This window comes from Hemiscyllium ocellatum, chromosome 16 (genome assembly GCF_020745735.1).
Source record: "Hemiscyllium ocellatum isolate sHemOce1 chromosome 16, sHemOce1.pat.X.cur, whole genome shotgun sequence".
Classification (NCBI taxonomy): Eukaryota; Metazoa; Chordata; class Chondrichthyes; order Orectolobiformes; family Hemiscylliidae; genus Hemiscyllium; species Hemiscyllium ocellatum.
The window spans coordinates 68,496,313-68,516,035 of NC_083416.1; the positions used below are offsets into that span (position 1 = coordinate 68,496,313).

Genomic DNA, 19,723 nt, shown 5'->3' on the forward strand with positions numbered 1-19,723 from the left:
TGTTTCAGACAGTGGAACTTGCCAATATCTTTTTAACATATCAATTTCTGTGACACATGAAGGTTGTCCAACCACCTCAATATAATCCTCCAATCATGGAATTGTATGCAAATCCACCTTTGCTCTAAAATAATTTTGTGATAATCTGTAATCAACCATTGTGAGCCATCAGGCTTTTGCACCATCACAATAGGTGATCTCCAGCTACTATGACTTCATGAACATAATTGTCCATCATAAACTTGATCTCTTCTCACAAATGAGCAAATCTCTCTGTTTAGTCTGTAAGAATGTTGTTTGATCGGTAAAACATCCACCAGGTTAGCATTATGTACAGCCAAAAACGTTTTTCCAGAATTATTTACTTAAGTCAATATATGAGTCTTGACAAGCTTTCATGTAGGTCACCTTAATAAGTTACTCAAAAATGGCATAATATTCCAACTAACTTTTTAAGCACTTTCATATTATCCAATCTGATTACTGACCGGTCAACTGTTCAATTTTTGATTTCTGATTCATTCTAAAATCCATAGGATATTTTAATTTCACCTCCTATTTCTTTCAATGTTGTAAACACACCTCTGTTCTGACTCTCCTGCCGACTCTAATATTGCTTTAACATATGAACACATTAGACGATTTTTCCTCCTACTTGAAGTATTCACTACATAATTCACATTTAATTTATTCTTGATTTCATGAAATCTAGAGTGACTTGCTATTATTGATTCACCAGAGAGAGGTGACAATACTAATAGTCTCTACCAGCAGAATTTCTAGTTTTGGCTTTTTTATCTGTTCTAATTTTCATTATTTGTTGAGAACTTCTCAAATGCTTTGTAGCTAAATTTCATGCTTCATTTAGCTTTTCTCACAAATGTGGCATATATGTCAAATGTGTGCTCTCTGTGATTTTTTTATCTTTAGTTAGTTTAAGGGGTTATCTCAGCTCATGTTTGAATACCAGTTCAAAAAGATTGAATCTTCTGGATATATTGAGGGCTTTCCGAATGCAAACATTGTTTTGATTCCATCTGAAGGTACTACAACACTCGTCAGATTCCAGAGTGAAATCTGGGGTTTGACAGACCTGAGTTTTATTTTTGCATTTTTAATTATATTGGTGGTCAATTAATGAGCATATTCATATGAAGGTGCTAATGTACTTTACACAATATAACACATGGATATTCTACCAACAAAAAAAGGTTCCATGTGTATATTAGACAATTTTGAAATATCTTATCATTAACACCAAAAAAAAATTCAATTCTTTCTCTCAGCATTATCCTTCATAGGTACTCAACCTCAGTGAAGTATCACTCCTACATTCATTTCAAAATTTCATACTCAGCTAACAAGGACATTGTGATAAATAAAGAAATTGTGGGGCCCTAGCAGAGATGATTGTATCATCTATAAACAGGGGTGCAGTGCCTGAGGACTGGAGGTTGGCCAATGTTATGCCTTTATTTAAGAAAGGCTGTAAGGAGAAGCCTGGGAACTATAGATGCGTGCATGTGACATCAGTGAGCCAGTGGCAGAAATTCGGAGAGATAGTATTTTCAAGAATTTGGAAAAGTAAGGACTGGTTAGGGACAGTCAGCATGGCTTTGTGCATGAAAATCACATCTCTCAAACTTGATTGAGTTTTTTGAGAATGTAATCAATGAGATTATGACAGCTGAGTGATAAACATTACCTACATGGACCTAGTAAAGCCTTTGACAAGGTTCCGCACGGTAGGCTAGTTAGTAAAGTTAGATCACTTGGGACTCAAGGAGTGCTTGCCTATTGGGTGCAAAATTGGTTTGTCGGTAGGAGACAGAGGGTGATGGCAGAGGGATGTTTTCTGGTCTGTAGGTCTATGACCAGTGGTGTTTCACAGGGATCGGTGCTGGGTCACCTTTGTTTGTAATCTATGTAAGTGATTTGGATGAGAAGTTAGGGGGCATTCCTTGTAAGTTTGCAGATGACACCAAAATTGGTGTTATAGTTGACAGTGAAGAAGATTATCTAAGATTGCAAAGGGATCTTGATTAATTGGACCAATAAATAGTGTCAGATGGAATTTAATTTGGATAAATGCGAGGTATTGCATTTTGGTAAAACAAACAAGGGCAGGACTTATACAGTTAATGGGAAGGCCTTAGGGAGTTTTGTCGAACAGAGAGACTGAGGGGTTCAGGTATGTTGTCCTTTGAAAGTTACATCACAGGTAAACAAGGTGGTTAAGAACATGTTCAGTACGCTTGCTTTCATTGCTCAGACCATTGAATATAGGAGTTAGGATGCCTATGTTGGTGAGGCTACTTTTGGAGTTCTGCTCACGGTCCTGATTATCCTGCTATAGGAAGGACATTTTTAAATTGGAGAGGACTCAAGAAAGTGTTACTTGGGTGTTGCCAGGACTGAACAGGTTGATCTATAAGGGTAGACTGGGACCTTTTTCACTTGAGCGCAGGAGGTTGAGAGATGACCTTATAGAGCTTTTCAAAATCATGAGGAGAATAGATTACATCAATAGCAATGGTCTTTTCCCTAGGGTGGCTGAGCTCAAAACTAGAGGACATATTTTTAAGGTGAAAGGAGAAAGATTTAAAAGGGATCCAAGGGCAACTTTTTCACACAAAGGCTGAATCATACGTGAAATGAACTGCCAGAGGTAGATGCAAGTACAGTTACAACATTTATGAGACATTTGGATAAATACATGAATAAGAAAAGTTTAGAAGGATATAGACCAAATGCAGGCAAATGGGATTAGTTTAGTTTGGGAAATTTGGTCAGCATGGATGAGTTGGACTGATGAGTCAGTTTCCATGTTGTTTGATGCTGTGACTCTATAAGTTTATGAGCATTTATATCCAGTGAATGCCTGTACATTGACCACGTGATTTTCTATGTCTGTCTCCAAGATACACTGATACATGTTGACCCTTGCGTTCAAAAAAAAAGTAGTCTACTTGAACTGCTGAAACTGCTTAAGACTTCACTCTGACAGCCTGAAGACAATCAAAGCTAAACTCCCCTCCTGCTGGTACGGATCATTCCTCTCCAAACTCAATGTGTGAGTGGCCCATCTCCATCTGCCTTTCTCTGGGTCATAAATCAGTAAACACTTCAGGAGTTATCGCACAAAGTGAACCTACCTAGGTTTAGGGAGGCAATGGCCTAATGGCTTTATCAGAGACTGTTAACGTAGAGACTATTAATATAGCTAACTATTAACCCAAGATGAAGGGCTTATGCCCGAAACGTCGAATTTTCTATTCCTTGGATGCTGCCTGACCTGCTGTGCTTTAACCAGCAACACATTTTCAACTGTGATCTCCAGCATCTGCAGACCTCAATTTTTACCCTATTAACCCAAGAAACCCAGGTAGTGTTCTAAAGAGCCAGGTTCCAATCCTACCAAGACAGATGGTGGAATTTTAACTCAATTAGAATACAACTGGAATTAAAAGTCTAATGTTGACTATGAAATCATGACTGACTATTGGGAAAAACCCATATGGCTCACTAATGTCTTTCAGGCAATGTAAGTGCCACCTTTACCTAGTCTGACTTATATGTGACTCCAGGATCACAACAATGTGGTTGAAGCTTTATAACTCTTTGAGCACTTAGGGATGGACAATAAATGCTAGTGACACCTCATCACATCAAATATACTATCATTCTGACTTGCTGATGGTCTCCAACTTATTCAGTTAATACTTTAGATTCTAGTGTCAATACAATTGTAAGCTTTGACTTTCTTTCAAAACTAAGTTCTCTGAATCTGCACTGACAGAATATTTATCGGCTCATTTGAAAGCTTGACCATTCAGGGATCAGGAGAAATCCGGTGATGTAACTCAGAAAATGTTTATTAATTTATAAAGGCATTACTCTAAACATTAGGCAGCAACAGTATGAGCCAAACATGGAACTTGTTTAATTCAGTTTAGGACTATGGGCGGCAGGGTGGCACAGTGGTTAGCACTGCTGGCTCACACCGCCAGAGACCTATGTTCGATTCCTGCCTCAGGTGACTCTCTGTGTGGAGTTTGTATATTCTCCCCATGTCTGTGTGGGTTTCCTCCCATAATCCAAAAAAAGAATGTGCAGGTTAGGTGAATTGGCCATGCTAAGTTGCCCATAGTGTTAGGTGTAGGGGAATGGGTCTGGGTGGGTTGCGCTTTGGCAGTTTGTTGGGCCGAAGGGCCTGTTTCCACACTGTATCTAATCATTGTTTCATTGGTGAGAGTTCCTTCTTAAATCAGACTATTTGCTGGAGGTCATCTGCTGTGGAGTGTGCTTTTACAAGTAGTTGCTTTGAAGTCAAGGAAAGTTTAATTGATAAAGTTACATTAGTACTAAAAACTATTCAATGTAAAGTTAAAACAGAAAAATTGCAAAGGAAGTACTAATTAAACCATACAGACTATGTATATAATAATATATAAAAGACAGGATAGTGAAGTATATTTTTATGTTCAGTTAATAGTCAAAACACATCACAAAACTAACCACACACAAATATAGAACTAATACAAATAGTTCCTGAAGAAGGGCTTATGCCCGAAACATCGATTCTCCTGCTCCTTTGATGCTGCCTGACCTGCTGCACTTTTCCAGCAACACATTTTTCAACTCTGATCTCCAGCATCTGCAGTCCTCACTTTCTCCTAGTTGATTTTAACCTACTGCGAATCCTCTTGCAAGGATGCCTTCCTTGAAGAAGGTCTCCTCCTCCCTCTACAAGGATCTCAGTGAGTCCCTCTCTCACTGCACCCCCAAGTCATCTCCTCTGCCCTGAAGTTCTTCAGCCACATCCTCAAACAAGCTCGCTACCACAGCCACATCTCCTTCGTCAGCACCTGTCTACGGAACCGACTGACCCCGCATGAACTCTGAACTACGTTCAGACCAACAAAATTTGGACCTAACAGCACAACCAGTACCTACAACAAATCTGAAGCTTCCAGCAACAGACGTCCCTCCGGATCCTGTGCTCCACGCTTGCAGCATGTGCCGCTACCTACATTCCCTGCAGTCAGCCCTACCCCAGCTCAGGACAACACTCTCACAGACCTGCAAAGGACCTCTACTCTTCTTCATCCACAGAAGAATCCATACACTAAACAAACAGTTCTTCCTAGCCATATCGGAAGTCTCATTCCTGAAGAAGGGCTTATGCCCGAAACGTCGATTCTCCTGCTCCTTTGATGCTGCCTGACCTGCTGCATTTTTCTAGCAACACATTTTTCAGCTCTGATCTCCAGCATCTGAGGTCCTCGCTTTCTACTAATACAAATAACGCATCTATAAAAATGTGACTTCTTTGCTCTTTCTAAAAGATTACAAATTAACATTAAACCATAGAACACAGCTGTTGTTTTTCTTTCCAGACAATAAGCCTTTTTTAACTTTCCTCTGATAATGACAACACCAGGTCCTTGATAATAATTGATGATGTGAGCTTGCTTATTCAGCCTTGAAAGACTGAAAATTCTTAATCTCTGTAATGAAAATGAGTGTAGCAGGGCCCTCTCCTTCAAACAATAGTGGGTTACAACTGTTCAGTCAAATGATGCTTAGGTGTGCTGAATTGTCTATAATTAAACCCAGTGATGTAATATTAGGGTAACTGACTCATACACTAAAAATAATTATTAAACATAAATCGCCCTACACTATGTTCTGATACTTTTCAGTCGTGCTCACTATATGCATTCTAATTCCCCTCCCCTCTCAGTCTCTCAAACACAATTCACCATTCCAACTTTTCATACTCAGAAGTAGTGCCAAGCACAATTTGTGGTGTTAACAAAAGCAATTTACTGAAACAACAGAGTGCATGTATTTCACTCAATTTATAGTCTAGACATAATGCTTTGCTGCAAACTCTGAATCACAACCTGTTGTGGAAAATCTTAGTTCTGTTAGACCTTTTTCATCAGGCTCAATATTAAGTGTGTTTTAATGTAGTACACCATTTACAGCAATTTTCTGAGCTCCAATATTGCCTCCAAGTATAACATGTTGGTCAGAGTCATAGAATTGAACTTCATTATTTCTGGACATTTATCTGGGCTCAGAGTGAATTAAGAGAGGATTAACCTCTCACTTCAATGCTTGTGTCATAGATATTAAATCAGAATAATTCCATCTGCTCACAGAATGCAGTTCATAAATTTACATTTGCCTTGCTTGTTAATGTTGGCTCTTTCTGATACATTTACTGTAATAACATGCATCTGCCTGCAGCATTATTCTCTTAATACATTACAATTAGATTCCTATTTATATGCATTACAATAATGGAGAAAGAAAATTTGGATCAGTGAAACCCTAGATTTTAGCCTGGGATTAAATTCAAAATTAAATGAAGTGAACATTTACCATATGTCCATTTATAATTTGGTACCTGCATTCCACAAACAAGGGTACAGTGCCTTCATATTGTTTGCTAATCAGGCTTTTAAAGAGCTTTTAAACATGTAATTTATTGCAAAATGTTCCTTTAGCATGGAAACAGTTCTATATTTTGTGAGCATGTCTTAGATAATTTTGAAACTAGCCAATCACTTTAACCAGAGTCAAATTGAACTAAATTGAAGTCTTTTAATACCCCATCAACATGTTTGAGTGTAAACCTCTTCATTATCTTTATACCAATAGTAATTATGCTACTAACCCCAACAACCCCTGGCAGTTCATTATACATTTTGCATTCTCTTCGCTTATCTGTACAAACACTTACTTGCTCACTCCAGCTTAACATATCATATTTTCACATCTGACTGTTGAATATAACATTTTAATCTCAGCAAGTCCCAACTGTTTTAATGTTTAAATTATTAAACATTCAAAATCTAGTTCAAATCAGACACTTCAGACTTTGCAGCTTCCTTTCTATTCCATTGAGATGTCTGTAGTTCTGAGTCAATTTGCAGAAGTTACATGGATGGGAGATCAAGCCATAATAACAGCAATTGAAAAAAATCATTTGATTAACCGATAATTCCTAATTTTAGCTTGTACTCTAAACCAATACTCTTAAAAGATAGTATAGATATTGTGCCAGCAGTGACATCACACCTGTTTGAGTTCTTTCTTTCTAATAAGTTATTGCCTACAAGCCTCTTGAGCTCCTTTTGAGCTTTATTTCTCAACTCAAATAAACTTTCAAATTTCTTTTGGTGTCTTTGTCTCTTCTCATGTACTAGTGCTTAAAAAAATTAAACACCAGAATCAGTTTACCCATTCTGAGGTTCAGAAAGCACTGGGTTCAAGGAATTAACCTCCCAATGTCACCTTGAATGTCACCTTGATCAAATGTCACATGGATTGACCGCCAACAGACTGAGTGCTTTTTAAACAAAATGGAATGTATCTGAAATTATAATTCTACCAATGCAAATTCACCCCATAGACTTATATATGTGTGTGTGTGCGTGTATGTATGAGGGAGGGAGGGAGAGAGTGAGTGTGTACGTATGATGGAATATGTGCCGGCGAGAGGGTGTGCATGTGGGTGTGAGTGTGGGGGCTGTGTGTGAGTTTGAGAGTGACTGTGTGTATGAGAGAGGGTCTGCATGAATGTGTGAGTATGTAAGAGAGTGTGTGTGTGTGTGTGTGTGTGTGTGTGTGTACGCGCAAGGTTTGTGCGAAGATTTGTAGCTCGGGTGCTCGTTGTTGTGGTTCTGTTCGCCGAGCTGGAAGTTTTTGTTGCAAACGTTTCGTCCCCTGGTTAGGCGACATCATCAGTGCTCTGGAGCCTCCTGCGAAGCGCTTCTTTGATGTTTCTTCCGGTATTTATAGTGCCGCTTCCGGGTGTCAGTTTCAGCTGTCCGCTGTAGTGGTTGGTATATTGGGTCCAGGTCGATGTGTTTGTTGATGGAGTTTGTGGATGAATGCCATGCCTCTAGGAATTCCCTGGCTGTTCTCTGTCTGGCTTGCCCTATGATAGTAGTGTTTTCCCAGTCGAACTCATGTTGCTTGTTGTCTGAGTGTGTGGCTACTAGGGATAGCTGGTCGTGTCGTTTCGTGGCTAGTTGATGTTCATGTATGCGGATTGTTAGCTGTCTTCCTGTTTGTCCTATGTAGTGTTTTGTGCAGTCCTTGCATGGTATTTTGTAAACTACATTAGTTTTGCTCATGTTGGGTATCGGCTCCTTTGTTCTAGTAAGTTGTTGTCTGAGCCTGGCTGTTGGTTTGTGTGCCGTTATGAGTCCTAAGGGTCGCAGTAGTCTGGCTGTCAGTTCTGAAACGCTCCTGATGTATGGTAGTGTGGCTAGTCCTTTTGGTTGTGGCATGTCATCGTTCCGTGGTCTATCTCTTAGGCATCTGTTGATAAAGTTGCGCGGGTATCCGTTTTTGGCGAATACCTTGTATAGGTGTTCCTCTTCCTCTTTTCGCAGTTCTGGTGTACTGCAGTGTGTTGTGGCTCTTTTAAATAGTGTCCTGATGCAGCTTCGTTTGTGTGTGTTGGGGTGGTTACTTTCATAGTTTAGGACTTGGTCTGTGTGTGTTGTTTTCCTGTGTACCCTTGTGGTGAATTCTCCATTCGGTGTTCTCTGTACTATCACGTCTAGGAATGGGAGTTGGCTATCCTTTTCTTCTTCTCTCGTGAATTGTATTCCTGTGAGTGTGGCGTTGATGATCCGGTGTGTTTTTTCTATTTCCGTGTTTTTGATGATTACAAACGTGTCATCGACATATCTGACCCAGAGTTTGGGTTGAATTTGTGGTAGGGCTGTTTGTTCTAACCTTTGCATAACTGCCTCTGCTATGAGTCCCGAGATTGGTGATCCCATGGGTGTTCCGTTGATTTGTTCGTATATCTGATTGTTGAATGTAAAGTGTGTAGTGAGGCACAAGTCCAGTAGTTTAAGTATGCCGTCTTTGTTGATAGGTTCCGCCTCCTGTTTTCTGTTCTGTATGTCCAGTAGGTTGGCTATTGTTTCTCTGGCTAGGGTTTTGTCAATCGAAGTGAACAGTGCCGTCACGTCGAATGAGATCATGGTTTCTTCTTTGTCTATGTGTGTATTCCTGATGGCGTCCAAGAATTCCTGTGTTGATTGTATGGAGTGTTTGGATCCGCTGACCAGGTGTTTCAGTTTCTGTTGTAGTTCTTTGGCCAGTTTGTATGCTGGTGTCCCTGGTAGTGATACTATGGGTCTGAGTGGAATGTCTGGTTGTGTACTTTGGGTAGTCCATAGAATCTGGGGGTGTTGTTGCTTTCCGGTTTCATTCTTTGTAGGTCAGCTTTGGTTATCTGTCCGTTTTTTTTTGTAGATTCCTTAGTGTGTTATTTATTCTATTGGTGAGTTGTGGTGTGGGGTCAGAATCCTTCATTTGGTAGGTGTTGGTATCTGCGAGTAGTTGTTGTGCTTTTTTGATGTAATCTGATTTATCTAGGATGACCGTCATTCTGCCTTTATCTGCTGGTAGTATGAATATGTTCTTATCGTTTCTTAGTGCTTTCAGTGCTTCCCTCTCCTTGGTGCTGAGGTTATGTGTTTGTCTTTTTCTTATCATCATAGCTACGACCATTTGTCTCACTGTTTGTTGTGTCTCTTCTGTCAGTCCATTGTTCCTGAGTGTGCATTCTAGTGCTGCTAGGAAGTCTGCTGTCTTGGCATCCCTGTGGTTGTAGTTGAGTCCCTTGGCCAGTATAGTTCTTTCCATGTCTGTGAGCTGTCTGTGGGAGAGGTTTTTAACCCAGGTGTGTGTTGTAGTGTCCTCTGTTTTGTGTGTTAGTTTGGCCATTTTTTCTTTTAGTGCCGTTTTTTTGCGGTGTGTTGTCCTGTTCTGTCCTATTGTGACAGCCTGTGACAGAGTGTGTGTGTGTGTATGTGTGTGCGTGTGTGTGTGTGTAGTGAGGTCACATGAAGTGTGACATGAACCCAAGATCCCAGTTGAGGTTTTCATCGTGAGTACTGAACTTGGCTTAATGAATCGAAACCTGCAACACATTCTAAAATATGAAAGACTTAACAGCAACCTACGTTCGTTCAATACATCGCAAGGTTGTAAGACACTTTGATCTTTTACTATAAACTCTGTGTCCTATGATCCTGCCCCAATAGCTACCTGATGAAGGAGCACTGCTCTGAAAGCTAGTACTTGCAAATAAACCTGTTGGACTGTTCCCTGAAGTTGTGTGACTTTTAACTTTGCCCACCCCAGTCCAATGCCAGAACCTCCACATCTTGGAAATCATATGCTTTCTGTTAATTACTGGATTTGTTGCTGAGGTTACCTGTTTGGATTTTATGACTGACGGAGAGCCAGATTTTGTTTGAATAGGGTTTTGCATGCAGTGCAATCAGCCTGCTAAAGAAAAGAAGCTTCCCAGCTTAGTTCACCTTTTTCTGGGAAAAAAGAAACTTGTGAATCCATTAGCATTGATTAAGCTGCTCTTGTGCGAAGGCCTTGAAGGGGTTTGTCTCAACATTTTCTCATCGAATGTGTCTGCAAAGATCCCAGTATATGTCTAGTGACCTGTCCACACATACCAGATTGTTCTCATCTTATCCTTTTTATCTTCAAAATCTAACAAATAATTGGATAAAGGAACTTCTTTTCTGAAAGTGTAACTCTGCAAGGAATCCCGGTTGCACATATTCGCAAAGCGTATTAGTGTACATTGGGATGTTTGGAAAGATAGATGTTTATACTTCCTTCTTTCAAATACTGTGTTAGCTGGCTTTTCATCTCACCTCAATAAGCCTGGTTTTCACAACAAATTAATCATATTGTGTTTACTAATGACACCTGTTACTCAGTTCATTTAATTCCAAACTTAATAAAGTATATGATTGCTCATTAGTAATTCAGTAAAATGCTTAAATTTAATCTGTGACCAGTGGAGTGTTGGGGCTAATGGGAGGCAGTCCATCTCTCAAATCTCAGTCATCACAAAAGGTGGGGCTCTCTCGAGTTAATTCAAAGAAGTGCAGGGGAGAATGAGAGTGAGTCTAATGTAAAAGTAGGCAAGCCAGCTTGAGGACAATGAGAGAAAATTAGATTCCCCACAGTGAGGAAACAGGCCCTTCAGCCCAACAAGATCACACCGACTCTTTAAAAAGTAACCCACTGCCCTCTGACTAATGTACCTAACACTAGGAGCAATTTAGAATGGCCAACTCACGTGACCTGCACATCTTTGGAATGTGGGAGGAAACCAGAGCACCTGGAGGAAACCCATACAGACACGGGGAGAACGTGCAAATTCCACACAGATAGTCACCCAAGGCTGGAATCGAGCCTGGGTCCCTGGTGCTATGAAGCAGCAGTGCTAACCACTGAGCCACCATGCCGCCCTTAAATTCTGTGATTCTGTGAAAATTACAGTTCGATGACACAATAATTGGCTTCCTCCAACTCCTGAACATATGACAATCTTGGTCCAAACATGGTTAAAAGAGCTGAACTCCAGGAGTGAAGTGAGAGTTCCTGCTGCTGAGCAGGACTGGGTTTGACAGCGTGTGACATCAGAGAACCCGAACAAAACTGGCGTCAATACCAATTGGGAAAACACTCTGTGGTTGGAATCATATCCAGCAAAAAGGAAAATGGGTCTGATTATTGAAAGTCAACCAGCAACCATAACACATCAATGTAAATGTTCCTCAAAACAATGCCCTAGACCCAACCATCCTCAGCAATGACTTTTTCTCGACCATAAGGTCAGAAGTGGGGATGTTCGCATAATGTTCAACATCATTTATGCCTCCTCAGGTACTGCAGCAATTCATGTCCAGCAAGATCTGTCAAACTCCACACTTAGGCTGATAAGTGGCGAGTAATAGTCTCATGATACTGGTGCCATCTAATGAACATCTCCAACAAGAGATAATCTATTGTCTGTTTGCATTCAAAGACATTACTATTGCTGAATCTCCAACAATCAACATCCTGGGATTACCATTGACTCGAATATGAACTGGATGAGCAATATAAATATATGGGTGCAATAGCAGGGCAGTAACTGGAAGCAAGGTGAATGAGTTTGTAGCATAGATTGAAATTGGTGGGTGCGATGTTGTGGGTATCACAGAGACCTGGCTGCAAGGAGATCAGGGCTGGGAACTAAATACCCATGAACACACATCCTGTCAAAAGGACAGGCATATTGGCAGACATTGGAGAGTTGTCTTGTTTGTAAGCAATGAAATTAAATCAAGAGCAAGAAGTGATATAGAGTTGGAAGCTGTAGAATCTGTGTGGGTAGAGTTGAGGAACCAGAAAGGAAAAAAAGATACTGATGGCAGTTGTGTACAGAGCTCCCAGCAGTAGTCAGGATGTGGGGAAGAAAATAAAATCGGGAGATAGAAAAGGCATGTAAGAAAGACACTATTATAATAATCACAAGGATTATGATAATTGTTAGAGACTTCCCTAGGAAAATCAAATTGATAGCGGACTTCAGAAGCAAGGAATTTTTGCAATACCTGTAAGACAGTTTTTTGGAGTAGTTTGTGGTAGAGCCCACTAGGGAATAGGCAGTTCTGGATTTAGTGATGTATAATGAGGCAGACTTGGTTAGGGAGTTGAAGGTGAAGGAGCCTCTAGGGACCAGTGACCATAATATGATAGAATTCATCCTGGATGAATTCTATCATATTATGGTCACTGGTCCCTAGAAAGGGAGAAGATTGAATTAAATATAACAATGTTATAACTGAATAAAGCTAACTACAAAGACGTGAGGGAGGAGATGGTCCTCCTGATTGAAAGGGTAACCTAGCAGGGAAGACACTTGAGCAGCAATATCCAAGGATTGTAGACAGGAGTATCTTGGAGTAATTTGGGAGGCACAGCAGGAATTCATCCCAAGAAAGCAGAAATGCGTTAAGGTGTGAATGAGGCAACCATGGCTGACAAAGGCAGTTGGACTTCATGGTGTGCATATGGAATGAGCTGCCATGGGAAGTGATGGAGGTTGGTACAATTACATTTAAAAGGCCTCTGGATGAGGATTATGAATAGAAAGGGTTTCGAGGGATACAGGCCAGATGCTGGCAAATGTGACTCAATTAATTTAGGATATCTGGTCGTCATGGACGAACTGGACTGAAGGGTCTGTTTCCATGCTGTACATCTCTATGACTAAAAGACAAAACATACAATGCTGTGAAGATTAATGGGAAGCCAGAGGAAAGGGAAGCCTTTAAAAACCAGCAGAGGAAAACTAAAAAAGCAATAAGTGGGAGAGAAGATAAAATATTACAGTAAGCTAGCTAGTTACATCAAAGAAAGATTGCAAGAGTTTTATTTAGCTATCTAAAATGTAAGAGGGAAGCAAGAATGGACATTGGAGCACTGGAAAATGAGGCTGGAGAAATATTACTAGGGAACAAAGAAATGACTGAGGAACTGAATAGGTACTTTGTATCAGTTGTCGCAATGCAAGACACCAGCAACATACCAGAACTTCAAGAGAGTCAGGGGACAAAGGTGAGTGTAATGGTCATCAGGTCACTGAAGGTGCTGAGGAAGCTAAAAGGCCTGAAGGTCGCTAAACCACTTGGACCAGATGAGCTCCACCCTAGAGTTTTGAAGGAGATAGCTGTTGAGATTGTGAGAGCATTGGTGATCTTTCAGGAACCACTGGCATCAGGAAGGGCCCCAGATGACCGGAAAATGGCTAATGTTAAACCCCTATTTAATAAGGGAGAGAAGTAAAAGACAGAAAAACTTTATGTCAGTTAGCCTAATCTCCTGAAGAAGGACTATCACTGGACCCAAAACATTAACTCTGATTTCTCTCCACAGATGCTGCCAGACCTGCAGATGTTTTCCACAAGTTGCTGTTTTTGTGATTGGTTTGATTTTAGAGTCCAATAGTAAGGATGAGATTGCTGAGTATTTGGAAGTACACGATAAAATAGGGCTGAATCACAATTGCTTAATCAAGGGGAGGTCATGGCTAATGAATCTGTTAGAATTCTTCGAAGAGGCAATGAGCAAGCAAGTTGGTCAAAGGAGAGCCAATGGACATTATCTATTTAGATTTCCAGAAGGCCTTTGACAAGGTACCACACGGGAGGCTGCTAAATACGATAAGAGCCCCTGTGTTGGGACACAGTACTGGCATGGATAGAGTATTGACTGACTGGCAGAAGACAGAGAATATGGATAAAGGGTCTTCTTCCAGCTGGTGACTAGTGGAGTTCCTCAGGGATCTTTGTTGGGTCAGTAACTATTCAAATTATATGTTAACAGTCCAGATGAAGGAGCTGAAGGCATTTTTGCTAAGCTTTTAGATGACACAAAGATAGGTGGAGGGTCCGTTAATTTTGAAGAAGCAGGTAGGCTGCAAAATGACTTGGATAGGCTAGAAAATTTGGGCAAAGAAATGACAGATGCAGTTCTGTATGGGAAGATGAGTGGGCATACAGAAGCCAATGAAACACTGTTCTATAAAGCTAAATTAACTCTAAATGAGGTACTGAACAGTGTAAAAAGAAACACTAGGTTTGCTTCAGTGAAAAAGCACTGGTCAGAGTTAGAAATAGATATTAGGGCTAAAGGGATGGGAGGATATGGGTAGAAAGCGGGAACAGGATACTGAGTTAAATGATCTGCCATAATCATACAGAATGGTGGAACAGGCTGAAATGGCTGGAGGACCTACTCTTGCTTCTTTTTTCTTTGCTTCTATATTCTGCTGCCTTTTTGGAAAAAGTTTTTATTGCTTAAAGAATGCTTGCATTTTCGGAAAAGCAATGCGTTGTCATAAAATGTAACTTTGTTCAAATTGTCTACATGCAAAGAACTTATCAAAGATAACGGTATAGGTTATGTGTAAGGACTGAATAGGTTCATTTCTGAATTTATTTTGATGTATATTGTTTGTCTTTATCATGCATCATAATAGAAAATGTCATTCCATTTTGTCCAAGGTTGGAGGTGTTATGAATCTGTTCATAAACCTTTTTAGAGCATTTAAGATTTGAAGGGTTTGAATAGAATTATCTTAAGATCTGTTGATATTTGGATTAATGCCTTTAAAAGGGCAACTGAAAGGTCACATTGGAATTTTTTCCTAATAATGTATTTCTTGGAATACATGTATGAGCTAATTGCTAGATGTCACCTTTTTGAGTTTTTTAACCAATAGTGAGTATGTGTTTGAGCATAGTATTGGATGTAGTTCTAAGAAATGACCTCTGGACCTTAAACTTTAGCTCTAATTTCACTCCACAGATACTGCCAGACCAACTGAGATTTTCCAGCAATTTCTGATTTACAGCATCTGCTTTTTATTTAGAATTTTCATTGATGTCATTTGATAATTTATATTTTCCTTCTTTTAACAAATCACCACCTCCTGGTGAATGCCTGTGTTGTTTATTTGATGCTTTATATAGATAGGTTCCTAATCATCTGTTCAGAGATATCCACACACCTTTCTGGAGCAGGTGAGACATGAACCTAGAAGTTTTAGCTCACAGGTCAGGACCTTACCACTGCACCACAAGAGCACTCCCCACAATATTTTGTACGTTGTTGAAGCTATTGCCACGGCCATGTGACAATTGATTGAAGCCTAATCTGTTTGACAACAATCCATTTTCCCTTTTAATAACTTCAGGCCAATTGAGTATGTGCAGTTGGAAACCAATTAACCCGTGCACTTTCTCCATGTTATTAATTTTAGAAATAAGTGTTCAATGTCCTTGAGCTTGATTTAAGCTACAGATTGAGAGTTGAGGAAAATATAGTGTTAATAGATTTTATTTGTGTTTGTTTTCAGGTCCTCCAGTTAATGTCACATGCAACATATTTATCAACAGTTTTGGCTCGATAGCAGAAACCACCATGGTGAGTGCTTCCGAAATGTTCACATTAACAATGATCTGAGTCTTTAAGTAGTGATATAATTTGATAAACTCAGATTTAAGGGAATGTCTTTCACTACACAATAAATCCATAGCATGAGGTTTGCAGATATTTGAGATAAGATCAAAGGTTGAGTGAATGCTGGTGACTTAAATTTAATTATCAATACGGAGTGGAGAACGTGCGGAAAAGGCTGTTTAAATATCCACTGGAGACAGAATGTCAATAATTTCAAGAGGATTTGCACAATTTCTTTCAAAAGAAACAATTGAAGATTGTAAGGAATTACTTACAAACTAAAAGTATTGCAGATTTGAAAGATTTCAAATATAAACAGAAAATACAGGAAACACCCAGCAGGTCAAGTATCATCTGTGACGAGAAGCTCCATGTCAACATTTAAGCCAGTACTCCCGATAAGAAATGGTGAGACATTAAGTAGAGTTGAACTATTTTGAACATTGGAGTTAGCAAGAGGACACTTTCTAGTGCAGTACATTGCTATGCAAGATTACCACTCACTAAGTTGTGAGAACCCACAGCTTTGCAAGAATGCACTTTCTGAGAGTGTAATTGCCCTGTTAATCACATTTCCATCTCAGCAGATCTCTGTCCCCACTGCACTCCTCAGGGATCTCCTAATGTCTGTTCACTCTTTTGTGAGGGCCTGTGCCTGCAGTAGACTAAACTTAGGATTGTCATAGCAACAAAACATAGAAAAGTGTTTTCAAAACCCTTGCTGTTTTGCCAGTCATTCAGCTCATTCTCTTAACCCCAACCCGCAATGGACAAGTTTAAGAAGATTGCAACTACAAGGACTCATCTCATACTGCAGGTATAGGACAGGCTAAAGGTTGTGCAGGAAATTGTAATATCTTGAGGAAAAAATCCATGAAGAATATTTCAAAGTACTCATTGCCTTCTGGCTGCTTAATTCTAGAAACCATCAAGAGGCCCAATCTTGGCTGCTCAAAGAACCTGTAGACTTAAGAACTGTCAATGTAGAAAACCTGCACTTAATTCAAATGGAACATGACTCCTCTTTGGAGAAACAAACTAAATGGTTACTGTCTTTGAATGTGTGTCAGTGAGTTTCTAAGTTGGCTGATCCAACAGAACATTTCTTTCTTTCATCCAATTAATCATTTAAAGTGATTAACATGCATAGCTTTTGATCTCCACATGTAAAAGGAAATTGCGATGTGAGAGTAAATCCAGCAGCTGATGAGCATAATGCTCTTGTTCTGAGACATGCCTCAAGCAGAACGTAGCAGCAGAGTATGTGATGAATCCTCCAAGCTTTCTTGCTGTTTTCTTAGGGAACCACAAGCAGAGAAAAATCTCCAAGGTTTCCTGTCTCATTAGTCATGCTGTTTTTGTATCATTTGGAAGATGGCATCTATCCAACATATTTTGGATTCAAAGACAATCTCTCTGTGCAGATTTTATTAACAGTTTGCCTTCAGATTGTGTGACTGATCCTAAAATGTGCAAGGGTTTATTACCTTGACAAAATCAAAGCCCTGAGTCTGGATGAGACTAACAGCTGTTTGAGAAAATTGATCTCCTGATCTTATCCATTTATATTGGTTTTCAACACCAAATGGTAAGGGATAACCTAATAAGTATGTTTCCTTCAGACTAGTGTATTCCTTTGCTATCATCATAAGAATTTTGACTTTGTGAATTGTTCCTTGTCTTAGAATACAGTGTTCAAAAGAAACAACTTCTTAAAAATTATGCTGGTTATAGCATCTTTCATTTCATTACAATGAAATTTTATTTAATTTCTCATGTCATTTTTTATCCAGTATCATATAATTACCTCTGCTCACTTGTGAACTTTAGTCAACGCTAAAGGGACATTGAAGTCCTGTTAAATTTGTTGGTCAATCTCAGAATGCTTGCTCCAAAAGTGTCCATACAAATGCAAGTAAAATTCATCAGAACTAATGAAGGGTTACTGGACTTGAAACATTAACTCTTGCTTTTCTTTCCATAGATCGCCAGACCTGCTGAGTTTTTCCAGTACTCTTTTATTATGCTTCATAACTCCAGCATTTGCAGGTTTTTTTGTTTAATTATACAGAAATAGCATTACGCTATTTCCACTTTCCCATTGGAAATAATTGTCCACCAAAAACTGAAGATGGGAGTTTTGTCTGAATTTGGTCTGTAAATTTCATCAACTGTGGATGTCAATCTAATATCGGATATCTTGCAACTTTGAGGGTGAAGGGAAATTAAGGCATTGTCGTAATGTCACAAACCAGAGGACAAGGCTAAGATTAGATTACTTACAGTGTGGAAACAGGCCCTTCGGCCCAACAAGTCCACACCGGCCCGCCGAAGCGCAACCCACCCATACCCCTAACCTAACACTTCGGGCAATTTAGCATGGCCAATTCACCTGACCCGCACATCTTTGGACTGTGGGAGGAAACCGGAGCACACCCACGGGGACGAACGTGTAAACTCCACACAGTCAGTTGCCTGAGGCGGGAATTGAACCCAGGTCTCTGGCGCTGTGAGGCAGCAGTGCTAACCACTGTGCCACCGTGCTGCTAATATCCTGAGGTCTCAGTTTCAAATCCCACACAGTCTAATGGTGACCATCAAACAATTGTCATTAAAAACTGATCTGGTTCATGGATGTTCTGTAAGGGAAAAATATCTGTCACATCTGGTTGACATGTGATTCCAAACCATTTCAAAATAAATCAGTAAGGCACTCAGCCATGTGAAACTGCTATGAAGCCTTAGAAAAAGAAATGTATCAGGATAAAACCTCGAGCATCAACCTAGGGGACAGAAAGAGTAAAGGCAAATCCAACGTTAGCGACACTGTGAGCAGTCCCATGTACTCATCAAGTAATGCCCTGAAGTGGTGCGAAAACTTTGATTCTGTAAGTGTGACTATGTCCTAGACATTGTTGTCATCGTCCTTGAGCATGTCCTACCCGCCAGAGATAGTGACTCACTGGAATACGATAAGGAAGGATTTGTGCTGGGAGTCCTCAGCATTGTCACTGAACCCATGTCCTCAACAATATGAGAAACCAATACGTCAGTGCCCAAAATAAGACTGATGCATTTGCAATATCAATCAGTTAGAAGTACTGAGTGGATGATTAAATTTGCCCTCTTCTTGAGGTCCCCAACTTCACTACTGTCAGTATCCAGCCAATATGATTCATTCAACATTATAGCAAGAAATGACTGAAGATAATTAATCCTGTAAAGGTTCGGGACTCTGACAGCGTCCCTGGTAATAGTACTGAAGATTTTTGTTCTAGAACTAGCCATGCCCCTAATAATGCTGTTCCAATACAGTTACAGTATTGTTATCGACCCAACAATATGGAAAATTGCCCAGTAACGAATAATCTGCTCACTGATGCTCAATTTAGATTCCATCAAGGCCCACTCACAGAACTAAAGCATCAAGGTGGCCTAGAAAAAATTTAACCAATAAAATTAGGTGAAACAAAAAACTTTCCACTATTTGGAATCATAACTTGCTAAAAAGAAGATGGTTATGACTACTGATCTCAGCTGCAGGACATGACTGCAATAATTCCTTATCATCAGCCACTTCTTCAATATCCTCCCATCCATCAATGGATCAGAAGTGGACTTGTCCGCTGATGATTGCACAATATTCAGGTCCATTCATGACTTCACTGACACTGAGGTAATCCATGTTCAAATACAACAAAATGTCAACAAAAGTTGAACTTGGGCTGAAAAGTGGCTAGTAGCACTCATGCCATGCCAAATGTCAGGCATTGACCATCCTTAACAAGAGAGAATCATACCATTGCACGTTGGCTTTCACTGAATTCCGACTTATCAACATCCCACACTGAAGCAAATC

At 39.9% G+C, this 19,723-nt stretch overlaps 1 protein-coding gene across 1 annotated transcript in view; it reads left to right on the forward strand.

Annotated features, from left to right (window-relative positions):
• Positions 1–19,723, forward strand: part of glra1 (glycine receptor, alpha 1) — a 157,522-nt gene that overhangs the window by 38,911 nt on the left and 98,888 nt on the right. The window contains exon 3 of the mRNA XM_060836892.1: positions 15,761–15,828. Within this exon, the coding sequence (XP_060692875.1) occupies positions 15,761–15,828 (68 nt within the window). The remainder of the gene's footprint in view (positions 1–15,760; positions 15,829–19,723) is intronic.